The sequence below is a fragment of the Trachurus trachurus genome, assembly GCF_905171665.1.
Source record: "Trachurus trachurus genome assembly, chromosome: 20".
Classification (NCBI taxonomy): domain Eukaryota; kingdom Metazoa; phylum Chordata; class Actinopteri; order Carangiformes; family Carangidae; genus Trachurus; species Trachurus trachurus.
The window spans coordinates 11,882,787-11,903,563 of record NC_139911.1 but is presented as its reverse complement, the minus strand read 5'-3'; the positions used below and the strand labels follow the sequence as shown (position 1 = coordinate 11,903,563).

General features: G+C 41.2%; 2 protein-coding genes across 2 annotated transcripts in view; both read left to right on the top strand.

The window, feature by feature from the left end:
* Positions 1–3,098, top strand: part of prex2 (phosphatidylinositol-3,4,5-trisphosphate-dependent Rac exchange factor 2) — an 89,995-nt gene extending 86,897 nt beyond the window's left edge. The window contains exons 40-41 of the mRNA XM_083995650.1: positions 33–100; positions 2,095–3,098. Coding sequence (XP_083851776.1) covers positions 33–100; positions 2,095–2,140 — 114 coding nt within the window. The 3' untranslated portion in view covers positions 2,141–3,098. The remainder of the gene's footprint in view (positions 1–32; positions 101–2,094) is intronic.
* A 1,265-nt stretch (positions 3,099–4,363) lies between these two features.
* Positions 4,364–20,777, top strand: part of cUnh8orf34 (chromosome Un C8orf34 homolog) — a gene marked incomplete at both ends in the record, with an annotated part of 55,006 nt that continues 38,592 nt past the window's right edge. The window contains 6 exon segments of the mRNA XM_083995027.1: positions 4,364–4,432; positions 15,763–15,907; positions 16,062–16,193; positions 18,252–18,371; positions 18,616–18,644; positions 19,549–19,712. Of these exon segments, the coding sequence (XP_083851153.1) occupies positions 4,364–4,432; positions 15,763–15,907; positions 16,062–16,193; positions 18,252–18,371; positions 18,616–18,644; positions 19,549–19,712 (659 nt within the window).

Here is a 20,777-nt window from a genome sequence, read left to right as displayed (position 1 = left end):
TCATGAATTGTTGATGTCTGTTTTTCTATTAGGGGGCAAGAGTCCAGAATTCTGCCAAGAATCTGGGAGTGAGGGATCGCACACCGTCATCAGTCCCAAGGTAAAACTTCAGTCACGACCTGGCCGTGTGGGCTCACATCAGCCTATTGAATTATGGGGGCTTAACAGGCTTTGCATGTAATAGCTCATTATCTAGAAATCTTTTTACAGTATCTTTGACCATTTTTCACTGTTGCATGAATGTTTACTTTCAGGGAATTAAAATCTGCTTAAGAGAAAAGTATTTTCTTTCCTTTGATATATAATAATAATAATAATAATAATAATAATAATAATAATAATAATAATAATAATAATAATAATAATAATAATAATAATCACAATTTAGATTTATATAGTGTCTTTCAGGACACCCAAGGACACTTTATAATAACACAACAGAAAACAGATATATGATTTGTTGCATGGTAATGTAGCTGAAAGCAAGAACTGTTTTGAATTTTCTTTCTTCTTGGTGCATTCTGGGACTCTGATTTGAAATTTTGTTATGGCATTGTCTGGCATTTAAAAAGCACAGAACTACTAATTCATACTGTTTTTGTCTCTGAAGACGGAAAAAAGCAGAAAGAAACACAACCATTTTTTGTAAATTTCAGGATTTAAATACGCCCAACAAAATAAACTATTCTGTACGGTCTATTGCGTCTTGGATGTCTGACCTTACCTGAACTCACCATGAAGAGTTTTAAAAGCAGCTCCTGTTCTTAACCACTTTATCAAATGACTGCAGTCTAAACTTGAAACCAAGTGTTCATCTAAAAGTACAGTGTTTAAATAAATGTTTAAACATTGTAGTATGCTTTCAACTACTGATACAAAGTGTCCATCACAGTGTCCACCACTGTGCAGTCAGCTGAATCCAGCTTGTTCAAAAGTGCATGTATTAGTGCATGTATTAGTGCAGTTGGGTAGCCCTGTGTATGTGTGCTTTTTCTTCAGGGCTGTGGCCAAATGGTTCCATTAGACGGGAGCTCCCTGTTCTCAGTGGCTCCAAGATGAGGACAAGGACTGCCTCAGCCATTTGGCTGTGACATATACGCTTTTGTGTGACAGGCAGCCCTTTTGAACCTTTTAGTGAAATTGACAAATACAATTAAGTAGCGGGATGATTAGTGTTGAGACATTGTGGTCACAGAGCAAAATTGCTGCACTCTCACTAGGTTTGTCATAATTGTAACGGCGCGAGTGAGTGCTGTAGAATATGGAAGTGTACTCGGGTCATGAGATATGCTAGTTGTTCACAAGATAGAGATCCACACGCTCACTGATGTGTAGATAAAAAGCGGGTAGTTATATTATGTGTCAGTTCAGCCTGCAGCCATGCGATGCAAAGTGAGTCTCGTAAAAACCAAAAGGATGCGAGTGGTGCAGCTGATTATCTACAAGAGTAGAGCTGAGTTAAGATGTTAGTCATGCAGCTCGAAATGGAGAAATTTGTGCTGTGAGTAGGGAAACACTGATCAGCTATCAATAACACAAATGTTTTCTGTTCATGAAGGCAGCAGAACAGAACATATCATTCTTGACTGTGAGAGGTGCATTGGTACTGTAGGATTGGAGTTTTTATGGACTTTGTGTGTATGCAGGGTTTCTTACAAATGTAAACAGCTGTAACTACTGTATAATTTATGTAGCACTAAAACACAAAGACCATACATTTTAGATTATCTATTCATAAAAACTGCCCTCATGAAGGTTACCAGGCTTAAGTATATACAATTTACACAGCACCAACAGCATGTTTGTGGATAAAACTGAACTCTGAAGTCATTTTTCACTGTTTGAACATAGTTAATGTTGTTTGACTTTGTAGTGCAAAGCTGGATGTGTGTTTCTAGGGGTAATTATTTCTCCATCGCTGACATCTTTCCTCTTCAGACTGCAGCTACATCTTGTTACATTTTCTCTTGCTCTTAACAGAGATTTTTTTAAGGAAAGAGAAATTTGTCACCGACTGATCATCGTACAGTTTTTATGGTACTATGTATTGGAATGCAACTAATTACCATTTTGCATGTGTGTTTTTCTGATCAGGTTGTACAAGCTGTGCCTGCCTCCACCCCCAGATGGGGACCCATAATGCATTGCATCCAGGAAGTTGCTGAAGAAATCCTGGAGAACTTTGAGTCCCAACCAACTTAAAGTCGTTCCTGTGCCCATGAAGAATCAACCTAATAAAAACAGTTATTGAACATTGTTACATGTTCAGCATAGCTGCCTGAAGTGTAAATAGAAATTTAAATAGTATTTTTAATACTTTATATTTTTCAATGTTGTTCTTTATACATATTTTGTTTCCGTTTGTGTGTGTGTGTGTGTGTAATGCATCTGACAAGAAGATGTTTCCAAGTGAGATACCGTGAATGGAGTAAAATTGGCTCATTGAAATGGAATGAACCCCATCAGTTCACTGTCTGCGCAGAATGGGCTGAAAATCATATTTGTTTTCATGAGGGACATTTGCATTTTATGTTATTAGTTTCATTTACATATGAAATAAGCAAGATAACATTGATTACAAGGAGATTGGATGTAATTTGGCATTGTATTTGTTCAAATTAGCCAATAATTTGTCTGCTTCTCTTCTGATTCCATGCTTGATCAAGTCTGTCATTATTTGATAACCATATGAATGTGTGTTTTGTAACATTCCTCAATATGATTTCTATTCGCTTGTAAATATAAACATTTAGCAAAAATGATTTTTAATTTCTATAACTGTTATATGCATGCATATAAAGATTTTCAATGGTTTATCAGTATTAACACAATAGGTTTTTGGAAGTAGAGCTATGAGATATATTCTGTTATTTTATATTGACAGTACTCAGGATTATAATGTCTCTCTGCGTTACTTATTATTGGATGTTAAATCATTGTAGAGTGGATGACTAGCTCAATACTATGCAAACAACCAAGTGATAATAAACTGCATCTATAAGCTCCTGTAGTGTTCCTACATATAATGTAGGTATGTCTGTTCATCAGTGTAAGAATGATGCTCAACTTTTGCTGCAGAAATTCCTCAAAACACTAAAATGCTGTCATGTATACAGTATGTAAAAATATATTAAAGCTGATAACAGTGGCTGGAAGCTTGTCATTTTTGCTTACTGAATGATCCACACCACCAAGTCACCATTGGCTTGTTTTTTCTATTTCATCTGATGTTGTCCCACCTACATTGTATGACTTCCGGAATTCATTGTGTCTGAAATCAATCAGTACCTCCTATATACAGTAGTCCAGTACACAGGGAGCTGGCTGTTTTGTCTGAATATAGCCTAGTGGACTCATAATAGCCTATCATACATACAATGCATCCGGAAATTAGTGGTCACTAATCAACCAAGTGTTTGTTTTCTCTTTAATTTTACCAATGAGCTAACATTATAGCCTATAGTCCTCTACACTGAACTTCCTAGAAAGTGATACATGTAAATGAGTGATTTTGCACTGTACCATGGGGGGTCAACCGGAAGTTGAATTAATCGGATGTGACTGACATCCAGATCCAGGTTACCATACAACAAGGTGAATAGTTAAAAGGTAGCCAAACACTGGCTTTATGTGAATCGCTCTTTCTTCTATTAGGTAACTCTTTTCTTTGGTGTTGTTTAATTATATCCTTGCATAAGTGGAAAAGGAATTAATTTGGGATAAAAAGAAAAAGAAAAAGAAAAAAGAAAGACTTCAACTTTAATGTTTTCTCACGCTAATTAGCAGAACGAGCTACACCTGCCTTAAACCACTGCAAGCGTGCACGTGCTGCTGCGCAATTTATTACCGTGAAATCGTCTCCTCTTCTCTCGTGCAGGTGGATGCTTTACGAGACACATAATTGCGCTGAGCACAGGAGAACACGGTGCTGCTGGACTGGGCTGAGCTCGCTGGATAAATGGGAGTGGCGGTGGCACAGTTTAACACCGGCAGCCAGTGAGCGGAAGATTTGTAATCTCTGTCACAGAGCTGCTGTGCCATTGGCTTCTACCGGGAAGCTGCCGCTAGAGAGTCAGTGAGGCGACAAGCTGGGGACGGTCCCGGGCTGAGTCTCCACAATGAGCCGGGCTCAGAGCCGCCTGCTCCGCACTTGACGCAGCCCGACTGAACTTACCGTGGCTCCACTGCAGCTCCCACTTGATGACATTACATGGTTTTTATTTTTTTTATTTTTTATTTTTTATTTTTTGCACATTTATAGTCGCCGATACGCCCCCTCCTCCCCCGTGAAGGACGAATGACACCGGCTCACCCCATGATTTCATCCTGCTAAAAGCTCTTGGCGAGGCACATTAGTTTCTTCATGGCGTCTCCGCAACAGTCAAGAATTCAGTCGTATCTGGAGAAGAATAAAATCGGACCCTTGTTTGAGGTGAGTGCTCAAATACAACCTAACAACTCTGAACTTCTTGGATGCCAATTTGAAGGACCGCCGCTTTGCACCAAGACAACGTTAATCAGCTTTGATTTATAGTTTCTGCTAAATGATGAGCGCACATCTGCAATGGGAGCTGTCACACTGGAGTAACTGAGGGACACACTGAACTGTAACATCGCTTCCTCTAGTCTATACACTTGTATTTGTTTAAGCAACTGGCTCATGGCAAAGGGATAGGCGTTTATTTTTATTCACTTTGGGTGTCAGATTGTCTTTACACTGAACCGTCCCGCTGCGCTCCCCTTTTTGAGATGAGACACTGGAGTAGCTACAGAAACACAAAGGTTTACTGGCTGCTGTGTTTGCCCTCACATTTCCATGTTAATCCCTTCCAGTGATTTACATTTCAAAAGATGATGAAATAAGATGAGATGATGTAGCATAACCTGCCATTGCCTGACTCAACACTGTTTCAGTTTGTTGAAGTTGGGGCCACTCAGGGAAGCCAGTTGTAATTCATATCTCACGGCAGGATTTGCTTTGCTTTGCTGTGCTGCTCAGCTACAGAGGAGAGACGCAGCCAAACTACCTGCCTCTCTGTCTGTTTTGTCAGTCAAGGGATCTGTGTGTTCATCCCGGGGTTATTCTCAGTGTGGCATCTAAGCAACCCAGGGGAGAGCATGACTTCATCCTTTGTTTGCTGTTGGATTTAGGCTATCAGGACTACAAAGGTGTGAGGCACAGTCGGAGCAAAGATGGAAAGACAGATAGGCTACAACATCCAACTGGCTTAAGGGTCGAGATGCAGCAGATCTGTGGGTCTGTCATTCTCATTTTAAACAAGGATGACAACTGTAACATCATCACCACCGCTGTGAAAAACAAATATGGATTCAGTAGACGTGTTCAGTGTTCACGGCAAAGCAATATTCACAAGCACATGATGCGTTTTGCAAAGTGCTGATGCTACAGTTCTGTGCTTCAACTGGATATATAGTAACACACACACTCTCACAAGCATGAGCTGCATGTTAAGTGGATATAAGCGCAGTAACTGAGGCTTGTTTCAGCACCGTGGACAGAGAACATTACGGCCAACATGCTTTTAACCGGTGAAGAAGACAGGAAATCTTATTGAGAGGCCGCAGCAGTCACTGAGGCTCAACTGCACAATGATAGTCCTCTGTGTGCTCTCTCTGTTTGTTTTTCCTCCCTCCATCTTCCTCTTCCACCTGTCTTCCCCCCTGCTCTCTGCCTCAGTTCCCCTGCCTGTGTTGTCCATTTATATTTTGCTTCTGTGTACAATTAAACTGTGTCGCCTTCATCTTACATTTGAAGACGATTAAAGTGCCTTGCGTGACTTTAAGTTGCTCCTAGTGGTGTTGATCAAATGACACCTTTGTTCCAAAGATCAATGGGCTTATATGCTAAATGCATTTTCATGCTTGCCCTTAAAATACCATGCAGGCTTTTGTTTTTTTATTCTGACCAGCAATTACACAAATCATTGCCGAGCTGTTCACAGTATTTTGCCAGTGGGCAGGGTATTGTGAGGCAGAACTGTGCTGGGTGGATTTGCAAGGGAATCTGACAGGTTTTTGAAGGTAGTAAGAAACAGGTATAGTAAGAGGAGATGCTTCTCCCCTCATGAGAAAATGCTGGTGGCTGCTACTCTGGTGCTGCACTTGACAACCCTTGGCAATTTCATTGTTGTCGCAAAGAAAACCCATCCATGTGCGCTCAGGTGTGAAGAAACAAGTTTTTTCTTTATTGGGAGAATCCAGGAGAAGGGCTGGAATTCTTCTCGAAACTTTCTTTTTGATCAGATGTAGGGAATTGGTGCAGCAAATGTAATCAAACAGCCGTTCTGCTGTGCTGCTTAAACCAAAAAGAGCTCACTGAAACAGTGATAGCAATTCAGCCTCGAGTACAACACTTGCAGGTAAAATGCAGGAGCTCAAATGGCACAAAAGAACTTACAAGTATAATGCAGCAATATAAGTATTTTTCTTCTTCTTCTTCTTCTTCTTGCTTCTGTTGCTGAAAATACTTCAGTGTATATTGTAATTTTTCTTTTTTCAGATTTGTGATTTTTTTGCTCACATTTTTTGAGTGGGATTATGGCACAGAATTTGCAATAGAAAACATTATGATGACCAGTAACGGAACAGTTACTGGCTCTAACCTAATAACTCAAGGATTGAGGCAATGCACTGCATGGCAGTGACACCACACTGTGAGTTTCTGCACTAAATGACATCATTTCCACAGAGAGAATAAATGAATTGCCTCCTACTGATTTGGTTGTTTTCCACATGTGCAGAAAAACTCCAATCTTTTAAAGTGTCGTTCATTAAAAGGCGATCTTACTTCTATTGTAAATGAGGGTGTTTGGTAACACAAACCAATGAATATATCTAAGTAGTTACTGCACAAGTATGTTCTGTAGCAGTGTGTCCTGAGTTTGCTCTCTGTAACAAATTAACACTGAGTTTTTGACTTCATGTTGCGTAAACACCCCCTCAGTGTGATCAATCTCTTTACCACAGACTGTTCTTTCTCTTTATTTCCTCCTGAAACTCATCTGCAAAGCCCCCATCACTTCCTAGTACCCAACGCACAGCTGCAGCATTAAAGCGTCGGTGTAACAAGAGTGGGGGGGGTTCATTTACTCACTCTGATGAGACACAGCTTATGATTTGCCAGAGAATTGATTTTTTTTTCTCCTACTCACTAATGAAATGGTTGCTTTGCAGAGATAGCACGCTGAGTCAACACCAGTGGAATATTATCTAAAAAGTGAAGCTGCCTTTCATAATAATTGAAGTAATTGCACCCCAGATTATTGTCAGCTATTTGATATTGATATACTTTTCAAACACCTACTCTCCTCAGTTAAAGTGCAGCATATCCTTTGCCATCAGTGTAGACTTTAAGTACGTTGAAGGCCACTTGTTCACAATCCTTTTTTATACTCTCTATGGTATAAAGGTTAAAAAGCTACCACATGTATGCGTTACTTACAGCATTATTGCAACATACAAAGGAAAGAATTCCTCCGTGTCTGGCATCGTCACTGCAACAGATTTACTTTCAGTTGTCTGACAGAATCTGTACAATTCCTCAGTCTCTGTATTATCAAAGAGGATTTGCAGCATTCATGTATAAACTTCTGACATTCAAACTTGTGTAACAGAAGCAGGTTTGTCTTTACCACGGTACTAAACATGCTCTGTTGTTCCTCCCTGCTGTGATCTCTGTCAATCATGTCTGAAGCAACACTACTTCTGTATTAGAACAGTAAACTCATGGGTCATGGAAATGTAGTTAAGACCTAAAATTGTCATTGGATCAAAGTGGAATTGATCTTGAAGTCAAATGTTGAGTTACTGTATGACTGTGCTCTGTGGAAGAATATGTGTCACTGTTCATGACAAAGTCTTACTTTTTCTTTGATGACTTAAAAATCTTAAATATAGTTCTGCTAATAGAGCTAAAACTATTGGTCTCAGCTCAGGGCTTTTTATTATCACTTGCTGATATTAATGAAGCCCTGATGAGTGATAAACTTGGATTGGTATTGGCTCTGTTACAAATTTTATTGCATGGATCGGTTTGCATTATTATTTCTTTTCTTTTTAGAGGTTTCATTGGTGCAGAAAAGCACCTCCAACATGCACAATGAGAACATAAAGCACTGACACTTACAGAACAATTTAGCAATGGTCCGATTAATCACTTTATGCTTCTCTTGTCATTCATATGCAGCATTTCCCTCTCGATAAATAAAAAGAAATGAGATCAATAAATAAGACGAAATGAATCAGCACTCCGTTTCAGCCAATGCCTCAAGGAAAGGTGTGGGATTTCAAATCAGTAAGCTGCTCTCTTCCTCCTATTGATATGCTACTTATAGTGAAGTTAAATGACTTTCCTCTGAGGGAATTATACACTATATTCATCCACATGGAAAAAAAGGTTCGCTCCAGTCTGCTCAGCTATGTAGTTCTTCTAATCTGCTGTGCTCAGAGTCTCAGCAGCGCAGCCCTGGAGTACTGGAAGGAAGTCAGTCTGTCCACGCAGGACACACTGCCTGACCTATTGATCCACTCCCTTAAGGGATAATTTATTGGACTTGGTGTGATTGGGTTCAGGCTACCTACTGTACTGGCAATATGCCTTCTGCCTCCTATGAAAACTCTTATTTCTATACGAATGTTACTTGATTTTTGTGTCTTTTAACTGTAATTCCTGTATACTTGTTGAGAAATTGAAGCATATCCGCAAACTGTGTCACAGATAAGCAAAGACAGAAACATGTGCAGCCAGTTGAGCACACGCAGGGAGGTGGAGTTAAACATCCAGAGGAATCCGTCAGAGGCCTTATTACATCTCCAATACAAACACACCTGGAAACATTTCTCCGTCATTGGCATTCCTCCCACTCATTAGGTAATGAAAACCCTGACATTTTATCTCAATGGCTGGTTGCTTCGTTATTTGGTTTGTTTATTTTTTCACCTCATCCTGCAATTCAAAGCAAAAATATCTGCAGAATGGTTGTTATACTGACCATTAAATATTGATGTGCAGACTGATATAAGCACATGCTTCAGAGCTGGGCCCTTCATTACCTAATGCGTACATGACTAAGTATAGTGTCTAATGAGCAGAAGAATGATTTGTGCTCTCACTCTTTTGCCCTACTTTTAGCCATTCGTATGCCAGAGGGTTATTTTGGCATATATTTACATCTAAACACAGAAATGCTCACTCTAATTTTTTTGAAATCCTATTAGCAAACTGTGAAGGAACACTAAAAGTCAAAACAATCAGTTTAGGGTAATATGCATTTGCAATTTCCTGTGGCAGTTTGTTATGGCACCATGTGAAAACCAAAATGAGGCCATTCACATTTGTTGTGTCTGGGGTTCAAAGGAAGACCTAATAACTGTCAAAATTCAAAGGAGAATGTGATTGGTTAGAGTCTGGCATAAGCAATTAGTTTGGTTTATTTTCTAGATACCATTTTAATTCAAATTCAGTGACGACCTTAACTTTGATGACTTGGTATGACAGAAATGCATGGGTTAATGCGGCTCCCCTTCAGGCACACTTGGAGTAATTACTACAAGACAGGCAGCTGACCAGGCAGCCCAAGGCCGGGATGGTCCGGGGGGAATACAGGAGGGGGCGAAGAGGGAAGACGAAGGATATCTGGGAGATCAAGCAGTGAGACAATGAGTGACGTGGAAATATGAGGAAGATTTAGAGCATGCAGCGTAAGGTGGTGGTGGTGGTGGTGGGGAGTGTCCATGATTTGCGAGAGTACGGGAAAAAGAAGGAGACAGAGTACAGTGCCTGTGCTGCATGCTAATAAAGTTATCATGTCCATTTACAGCCTGAGGATGGTGACGGCTTACTGCTGAGTGTAATTAAGAGTCACGCTGGTGGTACGGGAGAGCTGATCATCTGATACACAGACTTGACAGTTAACCTATATTTGTTCAGCTGTTGACTAATGGTTGTATGTGACTGTCTGTTTGCTCAAAGCGTGATTAATATAGTATGTGTCTGCACATGTGTAGAGTATTATACTTAACAGGGGTCCACCAAAGGGTGTGCTTTGTGCTGAATCCTCTCAGCTTGAGTGGTGAGGCCCTAGAAAAACATTTTAAACTGAAGTTTTACTTCATATGAGATTAGATATAGATTTTAATTTGTACCCGTTGGATTGGGTTCTCTGGAAAATGCAGTATCATGTTTTTCTGTGCATAAATGAGATTGTATCAATCTTCAAAAATGTGATGACATGACACCCACACAGTCATGAAGGCTTTGTTTTTGAGTGTGAAGCACTTAATTGCTACTGTGACTTGACTTTTTTGCTACTTCAGCTGAAATTGTTTATCCACTAATCCTGTAACAGATAAATGAAAAAATATTTAGGGACATCAAATGTTGCATTCAACCACTACTACTACCACCACTACTAGGCTGTAATTCCTTGTACATTTTATAGTCTAATCTATTCTTTTTATTACCCTTGTTGGAGACTTTGCAATTTATCACTATCTGGATCAAAACAGCTGTAACCAATGTACTTATACCAAACAACAGGTTCATGTTTCTTCCAAGTCTGTCTTTAAACCATGGCCAAGTGTCCATATGTACATAAAAAACAGTTTTCGTTTGCTGCAATCATTCATACTGACTGTGAAATGACCCCTCCTGGCAGTAACATGTTCCTAATGTATTTGATGAAAGACAAAATCCACTCATTCTGTGCATAAAAACTGTTCCAGAGCTTAACTTAAGTTAATATGAGCCAGTCTCAGTTTATCAAATCGAGTACTGTAGCTCGATCTTCCAAAGTTACAGTCTTTTGAATACATGTTGAGCACTGTTTTCTTGATGAGCTGCAGGGTAGGATCAGTAACACAAAGAGAAAAATGTCCCCCCAAAAAATACACATCCTAAAATATGTTAGTTTGATTTGACTAACAGAGCCTGCTGAGATCCCATATAAACTTGAAACTGAGTGAAAGAATGCACTTATGCCTAGAACGATGCAGTGCCTCAGCTATTTCTTAATGTACTATTATACTGTCCTCATTGCCTTGCATGAACAATAATTTTGATATGTAGCACTTCACAATTCAATACTGTGTTTATACAGCTATGTGAAGTATGTCAAGGAGCCTGTGTAGTTGAATGGAGCTGATCGTGACGGAGGTAGAATTGCATTAATATCTGCCGGATACAAAGACATCAGAATGGAGCAAGAAGAAATGACAAAGAATTTTATTATAGCAGCAGAATAAAATCAAATAAGGAGAGATACGATCTTTCTTGTTTAATGCTACAAAACCTGATTGAAAAATGATTGAAAAGATTTACTTCAGCCTAAAAAAAGGGGGGGGGGGGGGAACACACTCCACCGTGGTTGATTTACATTTATATAGTCAAATGATAACAAATGATGAGTCAGTCCCCCATTACCAAGTGCTAAAAATGTCACCAAAGAGGTACTGTAGGACCATATTGAGGAAAATGGACTTTGGGCAATGCAGCACGATGGAGTGAGTGAAGCAGATACAGTAAAAGCATCTTCTCTGAGTATTATCTAGTAGCAGCAGCCTGGTTAGGTGACTTTGCCTCTCCCACGGCCTCCTATCCTGCTCTTGTCTGCCATTCAAGGTCTGGATCTCTTCCAGTGGCATCTTTTCCTCTCACTCCCTTCTCATCTTCACCTATACTGGCTCGTCACGTTCTTCTCCTTTTTCTCCAATAATGACCTTTTTTTCTGCGCACAAAGCACATTGATCAGCTGCACAGACGTCCCCTTAAATACCCTGTGATATGACTCGGCGTTGCCATATTTCACTGACAAGTGGCAGGTAAATCAATGGCAGCCAGTGGCTTCTAGTGCCGGCGACACAGCGACAGGAAGCACTGTTGGGAATCTTGGAAGAACTGTTGCTCCATTTTATTTATTTTTTCACACAAGGACAACCTGTGAAGAAGAGAAGTCAGGTTTTAAAGCTTTAAATAAGAGCCACAGCTTCAGAGTTGTGTATTGATTAGGTTTTAAATCTGAATGCTGCTGCAGGTGATGGAGAATATTACAGAGAAACTATATTCTAAATAGATAGTATTTAGCTGCATTGTCTGTGTTTATGTACCATACTACCAGTTGTCTCATTTCAGTAGATACATTAGTGGATGACCACCAGCCCTGTGCCTGTGGTTGGATGCATCCTCAGAATCCAACAGGAGTCCACTTGCAAATTGACAAGAGTAAGAGTAAAGCTTAGGCAAAGTTCTTTGTAGAGTTTATGTAGCTGTGATATCAGATGTTGCTCTTCATGATGCTTCCTTTGATTATCACAAAAGAAAGGTGTCCATGGTTTGCTGTTATGAATATGGCTTGTTGTTATGGTTTACTCATAAGGACCTTTCAGCAGCATTGGTTTCTGTCACCAGACTGAATTTTGCATTTGTTACTCACCACCACCGTGTTGATGCTCTCTTCCTTTTTTTTTGTCTTTTTTCCCCTACACCATTTTATATAAAACTCTCTCTCTTTCATTTTCTCCCCCAATCTACCTCCTATGTATGACCTTCACAACTTTCCCTTTGTCTTGGCCCCTTCGTCTCCCAGACTCACGTCCACTTTGCGTTTGTTTAAGTTGCAGAGAAGCCGGGAGCGTCAGTGAGAGTATCATGATTGTCGTACCCAGAGGGAGACCTTGAGAGCTTCCAAGGACACGGGTGTTTTTTAGCTGGCTGACAGCCGCCGCCAAACCAAACTGCCTGGAGGCGCGCAGATATCTCAGCCCTGGTAACAGCTCTGCACACATATATGGACTACAGTACATGTCTCAGTTGCTCATGCCACCTATTGGCCTGCTTATAGAGGACAGATACAGATCCTGAAACTCTCTGCTTCTCTTTATCTCTCTCATACACTCATGCACGCACGCGCACACACACACACAACATATGCTGAGGATGCTGTTCTGCTGATGCAAGTCACTCCAAATCAAATAGTATTAAAGTCTTCTTGTATATAGAAATGTTGACCCAAATTTTAGTGCACATCTTACTATGGTACCTGTCACAAAAATATGATTACCAGTCAAACTCCATGAGCTTCTCAAACAGGACTCATGTTATTTAAAACTCCTCATTACCATAGAAAGTGAAAGTGTCAGACACAGTTACCTTGATCTGCTCTATACGTGAGTTATGTAATGTACGCTTATCCACGGTGTGATTTGGTGGGATCAGTTTCTCATAATATGTCTTTATAATAATGTCCTTTTTTATGATGTTGTTGGAGATGTTGAAGGACACAAAGGTACGAAGGTGCATCAGCTCATTCAGCAGCTCGTGTCATAGATGCAAAACACTCTGTAGGATATTCAATCAATATATGTTGGCACAAAAGTGTTTTACAGCACAGACGTGGGCAGCATACAGATGTGCCCACATGTGCTGCAACTTTCTGTCACAGTCCCCTGAGAAGGCACTGTCTGTCCATCTGTCTTTGCAGTTTGCTGCTGTTTATTTCATGCATCCGACTCTTGCGTTACCCTCTCTACATCTGTGTGTGAGCGCTCTCCACTGGGAAACACAATCCTGAAAATCAACACTCGGCAGTCATCCATTAAAATAAGTGCACATCCTTCCCCACTATACCCACTACCCCTTCCCCACAATATCACTATTAAGACTCGGAAACCCCGGGGTAGTGCTAGTTTTCCTTCCTGTGTGATCCACCAAATTACAGCCTTCGTTTATAGACCTCCTGTTGGTACTGTAGGTTAGTTAAATTACCCACAGGAGCTACTAAGTAGTAATTACAACTTTTACGTCTTTGCATCATTAGTGGTTTATAATTGTTAGACACAGGCCACAGAAATACATTTCAGTTTTGAGGAGAGACGCTTTTCTAGAAATCTCAATGTGCTGTAATTATCTTGCAGGATTTTCTGAAATGGCTATTTCTCTTCAAGACTACTTCAGCTACTGTATATCTCTGACAGTCAGGCAGAGGAGTGGGGCTGCTCCATTCTTACACCTGCAGTCTGCAGTGAAACATTTCAGCATGATCCTTGTTTGTTCCTACACACGACGCCTTCTGTTGGAGCTGCTGTAGACAGTGGGGCCGGGCAGGAATGTCCCCCTGACCAATTACCTGATTAGCTTTCTGAGCACACACAGTGCAGCCAAGGCCAGTAGCCAGCTATAATGCACACACGGGCTGTCTCCGTGTAGCCATCCCCACACTCTGAAAGACACACACATGAGCATGAGTCCGCAAGGGCAAATACATACAGTACCAGCCATCAAAGCACAGGACTACATGACTTTGTTTTTCTGCTGTTAAATGTAACGTACTACTCGCACAGAAACCTGCAGTCTCTCTCTCACACATACACACACACACACACACACACACACACACACACACACACACACACACACACACACACACACACACACACACACACACACACACACACACACACACACACACACACACACACACACACACACACACACACACACACACACACACTCATTTTATCCATACATTACATTACATCACCAATTCACTGCAGTCCACTAATGACTTTCTTTGCTTTTCTGCAGCAGTCATCCTGAAGTCAGCTAGACTGCTGTCTCAGACTGCTCAGAGTTTATTCTGATATTATGCCATATCTCACGTACTACACATGCACACACATGAGCTTCAGAGGGTCAGTTGGTGCCAAAAATGTTTTTTATAGTATCGTGTGGAATGTGATCATTGCTTCCCTCATCATATTTGTCGTTTTACCTTGTCTATAAGTGTGTTTTGTAAAGCTCAGATAGGACATGATTAGTCATGGCATGACTGGTGCATTTGAGACTGAATTCCCATCATGCATTTGACGGATTTTGAATTAGCATGCGGCGTAAGATGTGGCCTTTACCCCTCAGCACCTGTTACTGTGACTCCCTGCGTGCTTCCCTTCTTTTTCGCCTTCTGCAGTATTTTCCTCTTTTTTGGCTGTTTTCTGTAGTCGGTCAAATTTGTCAGTTTGTCCTACGGACAACTGACTCATCTCCTTATAATATAATTGGCTTTCTCAATATTTTACCTTTCATGTCCTTGTAGTGCACTGTCTTTACCAATAACTGTCTCAAATCTAAAATAAAAATAATGGTGTGTCTTTTTTCCTCATTGTAGTGACACAACATATTTTGGGTGCTGAAATCAAAAGTTTCTGTGTCATCACTGAGTCCTCAGTCCATCTCTACAGTTTCATGTTCAGACTCACTCAGGGTATCATGCTCATTTCTTGAAACTGGAATGGATTGCCTTTTTGCTTCATACAGTAGCAGCACTTTAAACATCCACTGATCCAAACTCTGCAGTGTTTTGTTTACTTTGCCCTTGTGTCTTGACAGACTGATCTGTTTTTGATGGAACTTGCTGACATGTTTGTTACTAATTGATATAGAAGGGAAGTGCTCCTATCATGGGGGACATGTTGTCTTGTTTGTCTTGACTTTTTATTTTTTTTATTAAGGATACTGACACTGGCTGTAGCATACAGTATTCCTGCGACTACTGAAGCAGTGAATATTATCACTTCTTTGGCCAGTTGCCTCACTCTCCCTTGAAAACCCTACAAAACCAGACTTATGCAGCATGTAGGGATTGATTGTCTCTACTTCAGCTGGGTGGTTTCTCCACTGGCCATTCTATTTCTTTGCCATTGTAGTACCACTTTGGTCTAACTGCTTTCTGCTTTACTCTGCTCCTGTAGGAGTTGATGACCAAATTGATAACTGAGACTCCAGACCATCCAATCCCTTTTCTCATTGATCACCTGCAGACCAAGCAAGACAGCCCTGGCAAGTTGCACAGAGCTCTCTCTGGCTCCGCAGCGCTGTGGGCACAGAGCTCCCCAGGTCAGTACGCACGTACAGAACACATGCATGCATAATGTACACACACGTTGGGAATAAGATGTTTGTTTTTTGCAGCTACTCGACCAGTGTTTACGCTCAAGATTTTGCAGAGCAAGGCGTTCTGAACAGTAATTGTTACTGTCTCTCCTGACAGAAAGCAAAAACACTCGAAGGGAGTGTAGCAGCTATGAGAAGCCATGGCAAATTCACCCAAAGAAACCGAAGAAATCCAAGAGTGACTTGGCTGTTTCAAGTATCTCTCCTCCCTCACCAGAATCCAAATCTTGTGAGTTTCTTTTTTTGTTTCATATGAACTTTGAGTTTGACAAAGTTTTCTATTGTCTGCTTCCCTTTTTTTTGTAATTACCTTGATCACAGACACACGCACAATCCATTTCAGATTACGAAGCTGCAGTTTTGCTACCTGTTGTATGGGTACTATCCCAATTACACGCTCCATTGGCATTAATCTCCATTTTTAATTTGATATAATTATATCTAATTAAAGTTAGTCACAGTGTGTAGTCCAGCATCGCCCCTTCTAGTCTCCCAGGGCCCTGCAGATGAGTTAGTTAGAAAGTGCCACTTTTTACACAGTTACGTCTGCACTCCTACACACTGTAAAGATGAGCTTTTCACAAAGTTCTCATATTAATGCAGAACGGAGGCAGATGAGATTTTTTCTGGTGATAACTTTTAGCTCTGTAACAAATTACTATACTTACGATGTTAGAATGAAGTACGGCACTTGAGACAATGAGGCTAGGTCAGATGGGGAGCAAGCAGAGCCATAGACTCTTTCAATAATTTAACATTGCGCTCTGTCACTGCCAGACCATGTCTATTTTCAGCCGCGGTTGGAGAATTACTCACAATCAAAAGGAAATGGGTGTTGAGATGAGTGCATGAAGTGAGTCAAAGAAAACAAGCGAGAGGGAGAAGTCGGGATAAAGCGAGCCACAGTCGGCACACAGAGGTGTACTTAAGTGAGGAGCATTAGCAGCATTCCTGTTGCCCCTTCAGAGTAAGAAGCCTTCAAAGCTGCATTTAAAGTAAAATCCCATTAAAAATACATGCAAAGGTGTCTTGGTGTGCGAGGCTCATGAAAAATTTAAATCAAAAGAAGTACCTCTCATCATTATTGTACAATGTAGCAAGAGCAACACAACAGCTGCCATAAATATAGGGAGGTACTACTTATACAAGGATCAACATGAATTCCTCACTGTTACATGTAGGCTCTTGCTTTCTGTGTACAGTTTAGCAAAGGGTTAATGTGCTTTGGCCTCACTTGTGATGCTTTAATGGGCAGCCCCAGTGGGAATTGAAATCTTAACCCTTTATCTGAGGTAGAGCGCAACCCATTGCCGCTGCAGCACAACACGCACAGCAGAGCAGGGACGACTGAAAGGCGCTCTTAGCCGGAAGTAATGAAAGTTTTTTTTTTTTTTTTTTTTCTCTTGCATTTGGCAGAGACATTTGCTCCATGTTTATGGCTGTTACAATGCCAAGGAGCTTAGTCAGGGTAAACAAGGGTAGAGGAAGCAGATTGTTGCAGCGGCACCGTCAAACATTCACCAGCTAGTTTATTTATTTGACTGTGTGTATGTGCGTGCAAATGCAAACAGAGGCGTGATGCTCACCTATTGCACCTGTCAACACACACATTTTTCACTGAAACATGGTTAAAATTCATTGTAAAATCTTTTGCATAAAATTCGAGTTAACATGTCTGTTCAGGCAGTGCAATGTGGCAAGTAGTTGAGAGGACAACCAGTACATTTTGTTTGGCATCTGCCCATAGCCCACCGGTTTCTTATGTTCATTTAAATTCAGATGTGTTAGAGCATAAGAATATTAGATACAGAGGAACCACTTGTAATCCCCTGCCTATAAAGGAGTATTGCTTTATAAATAATGTCTGAATATAACAGTTTATGAATTAACCATCATATAGAAGCCGGGGGAAGGTGCCAGAGGACGTGGGCAGGATGTCAGTACAGTATGTGGGTCATTTCCTGCCCCTGTTTGAGTTGTTTTGAGTCTTAATCAAAGAGACTGACAGACCCTGTCCCCTGGTCTCTGGCCAGTGAGCCCTGCGCTTCTGGAAGAGACACGTTGACTTTTCTGCCAGTGTTTCTGTTCCACTGCTGCAATATGTAAACAGCACATCAAGCTGTGGTGTTTACATATTAAATTACAGAATGGTCGGTTTTCCAGGTGTTATTTATAGAATATTTGCTCAGCGCCTCTCTTGTTAGCAGCAGATCCCAACAATCTTCACATGTGGTGCTTTCTGGAGATTGTGTGTTTTGTGTTTGTGTTTTGTGTTTGCGATGTCCAGTGCCGCGGTCGGTGGAGTACCCGTCCTGGGACTGGAGGGAGAGCCGGGACTTCGACGAGCTCAACCACATTCTGCAGGAGAGCAAGAAGCTGGGCAAGGCCCTGGAGAGCCTGTCGCGTAGTGAGTGGCTGCGGCTCAGCAGAGTGCATGCTTACACCATACGGAGCAGCGTTTTTATACATCCTAACATACAGAACTAAAGTGTAGGCCTTTCTGTAAATGTCACTGTAAATCCAAAGAGGAAAACGGATCACGCAGCTAATCTTACAAGCTCACCGCTATAAGCTCAGAAGCAGTCTAAGCTGGGATTTTGAACTGCATTAGATGCTTCTCTGCGCTTTAAACCATTTTCTTCTCTCCGCAGGCATTGCCATCTCTGATGAGCTCGACCAGGTAGATATTAACTAGACCGGAGTCTTTTGATAAACTCGCATACACAGACATTAAAGTTGTGTCAAAATAGTCCTTGACGCTCACCACACTGCAGTATTGCTCATACATCAAATAAAAACCTGTGTTTCATAACTTTCACTTTCACAGCTGTTTTTCTAATGATGAACCGCTGTCTCAAGGGAGTGATATGTGACTTTAGTGAACATGTCCTCCATCTTCTACTTTGCTGCTTCACTGTGCATCCTCCTTGCAAAGTTTTGTCTGAGCTCTTCCTCTGTCCTCGCCTGGCCCCAATTCTCTCCCAGCACGATAGTACAGTGGCTGCCTGGGCTGGACATGCACAGAGCTGCCCAGGCTGGGCATGGAATGATTTGGAAATGAGAGGTCTGGATGAGAATTGCAGCATATGTTTTGACAGGGGCTTTACTTTTTGCACAGTGCAGCAGTACATGTTCAACGTCCTTGGCTCTCAGCCCAGAGATTTTCCTTCTTTCTTTCCTGTGGGACGGGATGGATTGAATATGAAACACCTGCTCTGATCACGGAGACACAATAGAATTCAATACTATCCTGGATTTAGTCAAAGATGAGCAGACATATCTTTGCCTTTTTGTGTTGAGCACGTGAGCTGGCTGGCTTTAGAAGCAGAAATGGAAGGAGGCAGAGCTCAGACAATGTTATGCTGCTTTTTAAAATTCCACCTTCGAATAAACACTGTTATTATGATGAACATAGTCTCAGTGTCATTATGATTTCACGCTGAAGTTGAAATTGCATAACGTTTAGAAAATATTATATATCAGTTGCACTCCTGATGTTCCTTTTCTCCTGCTGCCCGTTTCACTCATTCTGCATCATTGTCTATGTTGTTTTGCCACTTAATCTTCATGTATTGCTGTTTTAGAACTTGGGAGGCTATAACTCCGTGTTGCGCCCTCGGGTGGTGGGGGAGTGGGTTGGTCGTGAGGAAGAAGACGCAGATCCGCTCGCTGCTGAAATGCTGCACCCCCCTGTCCCCCGGGCCAAAACTGAAGTTTGCTGGAGTGGAGATAGCAGCCCTGCTGGGAGGTTAGTGTGTGTGTGTGCGTGTGCGTGCGTGCGTGCGTGCGTGTGTGTGTGTGAGTCACTTAAATACAAAAAAGTTTGAGATTTGACAAAGCTATTGTTGGCTCTTTAAAAATGAGGAGGTAGACTTCTAACTGCGGCTCCTGCTGCCTGAGGAATGCCCATCTGAATGGGTTTGATAATCCCATTTCAAAGGCGCGATCAAACATGCTTGCCATGATACTGCTTCAACCCAATTTCAAATTAAAGCTAACCTCATTTCTGTGCGCTCAAGGCCAAAGAATTTTGTGCTTGTTACTTGAGAAATGGCCTCTCTCTGACAATACAACTGCGTCATATATTGAACTGTTAAATCATTTCTCCCCCTCTTTAAAATCTTTTCTTCTTTTTTTTCTTTTTTTTTAATTTGTGCTTGCGAAACTGTGCAGGTACCAAACGGCTTGGTTCCTTTAGGACCTCTCTGCCAGATGTGTATGCGTAATATAATGTTCGGTTTCTTGTGTGTGTCTGTGTCACATGGACTGCAGCTGCTGATGTGACTAATTAGACGAGGATCGGATATAAAACCATAAATCATGTGCGGGCCTGAGCTGACATACCCAGAGTGTTAATCTCATTAGGTTACTGTATGGGTGGATTATAGGGAGAAATCACTTAGTTAGAAGCCTGAGCTGGGAGATAGGGAAGTGTGTGGGCTTGCTGCTAAGTGTGTGCACATAAGTGATATGTTTTGTGTTAACCTATGAGAAACTTGCTGCTGTGTGTTTGGAATGGTGCAGCAGCACCCATACAAACCCAGCTCTTTTTGTAATTACCACGAGGAGTACTTCATCTGATAAGTCACTTATATCAGTTCTTTTAATTGCATAAACTGGGATCGTACTACCTCTTCAGATTCTGTTTGGAGATTGAGACCAGTTTTCAGTTGAAGGTTACAGTCTGGTCCCAGCTAATCAATTCCAGATCAAGTTACTCTAACTCAAGGATTCGGTTAAGTGTGTAATTTGTACAAGAAGAGCTAAAAATGACCACTCTGGGTGAGTGGAAAACTGGCAAAGACCAGCACTG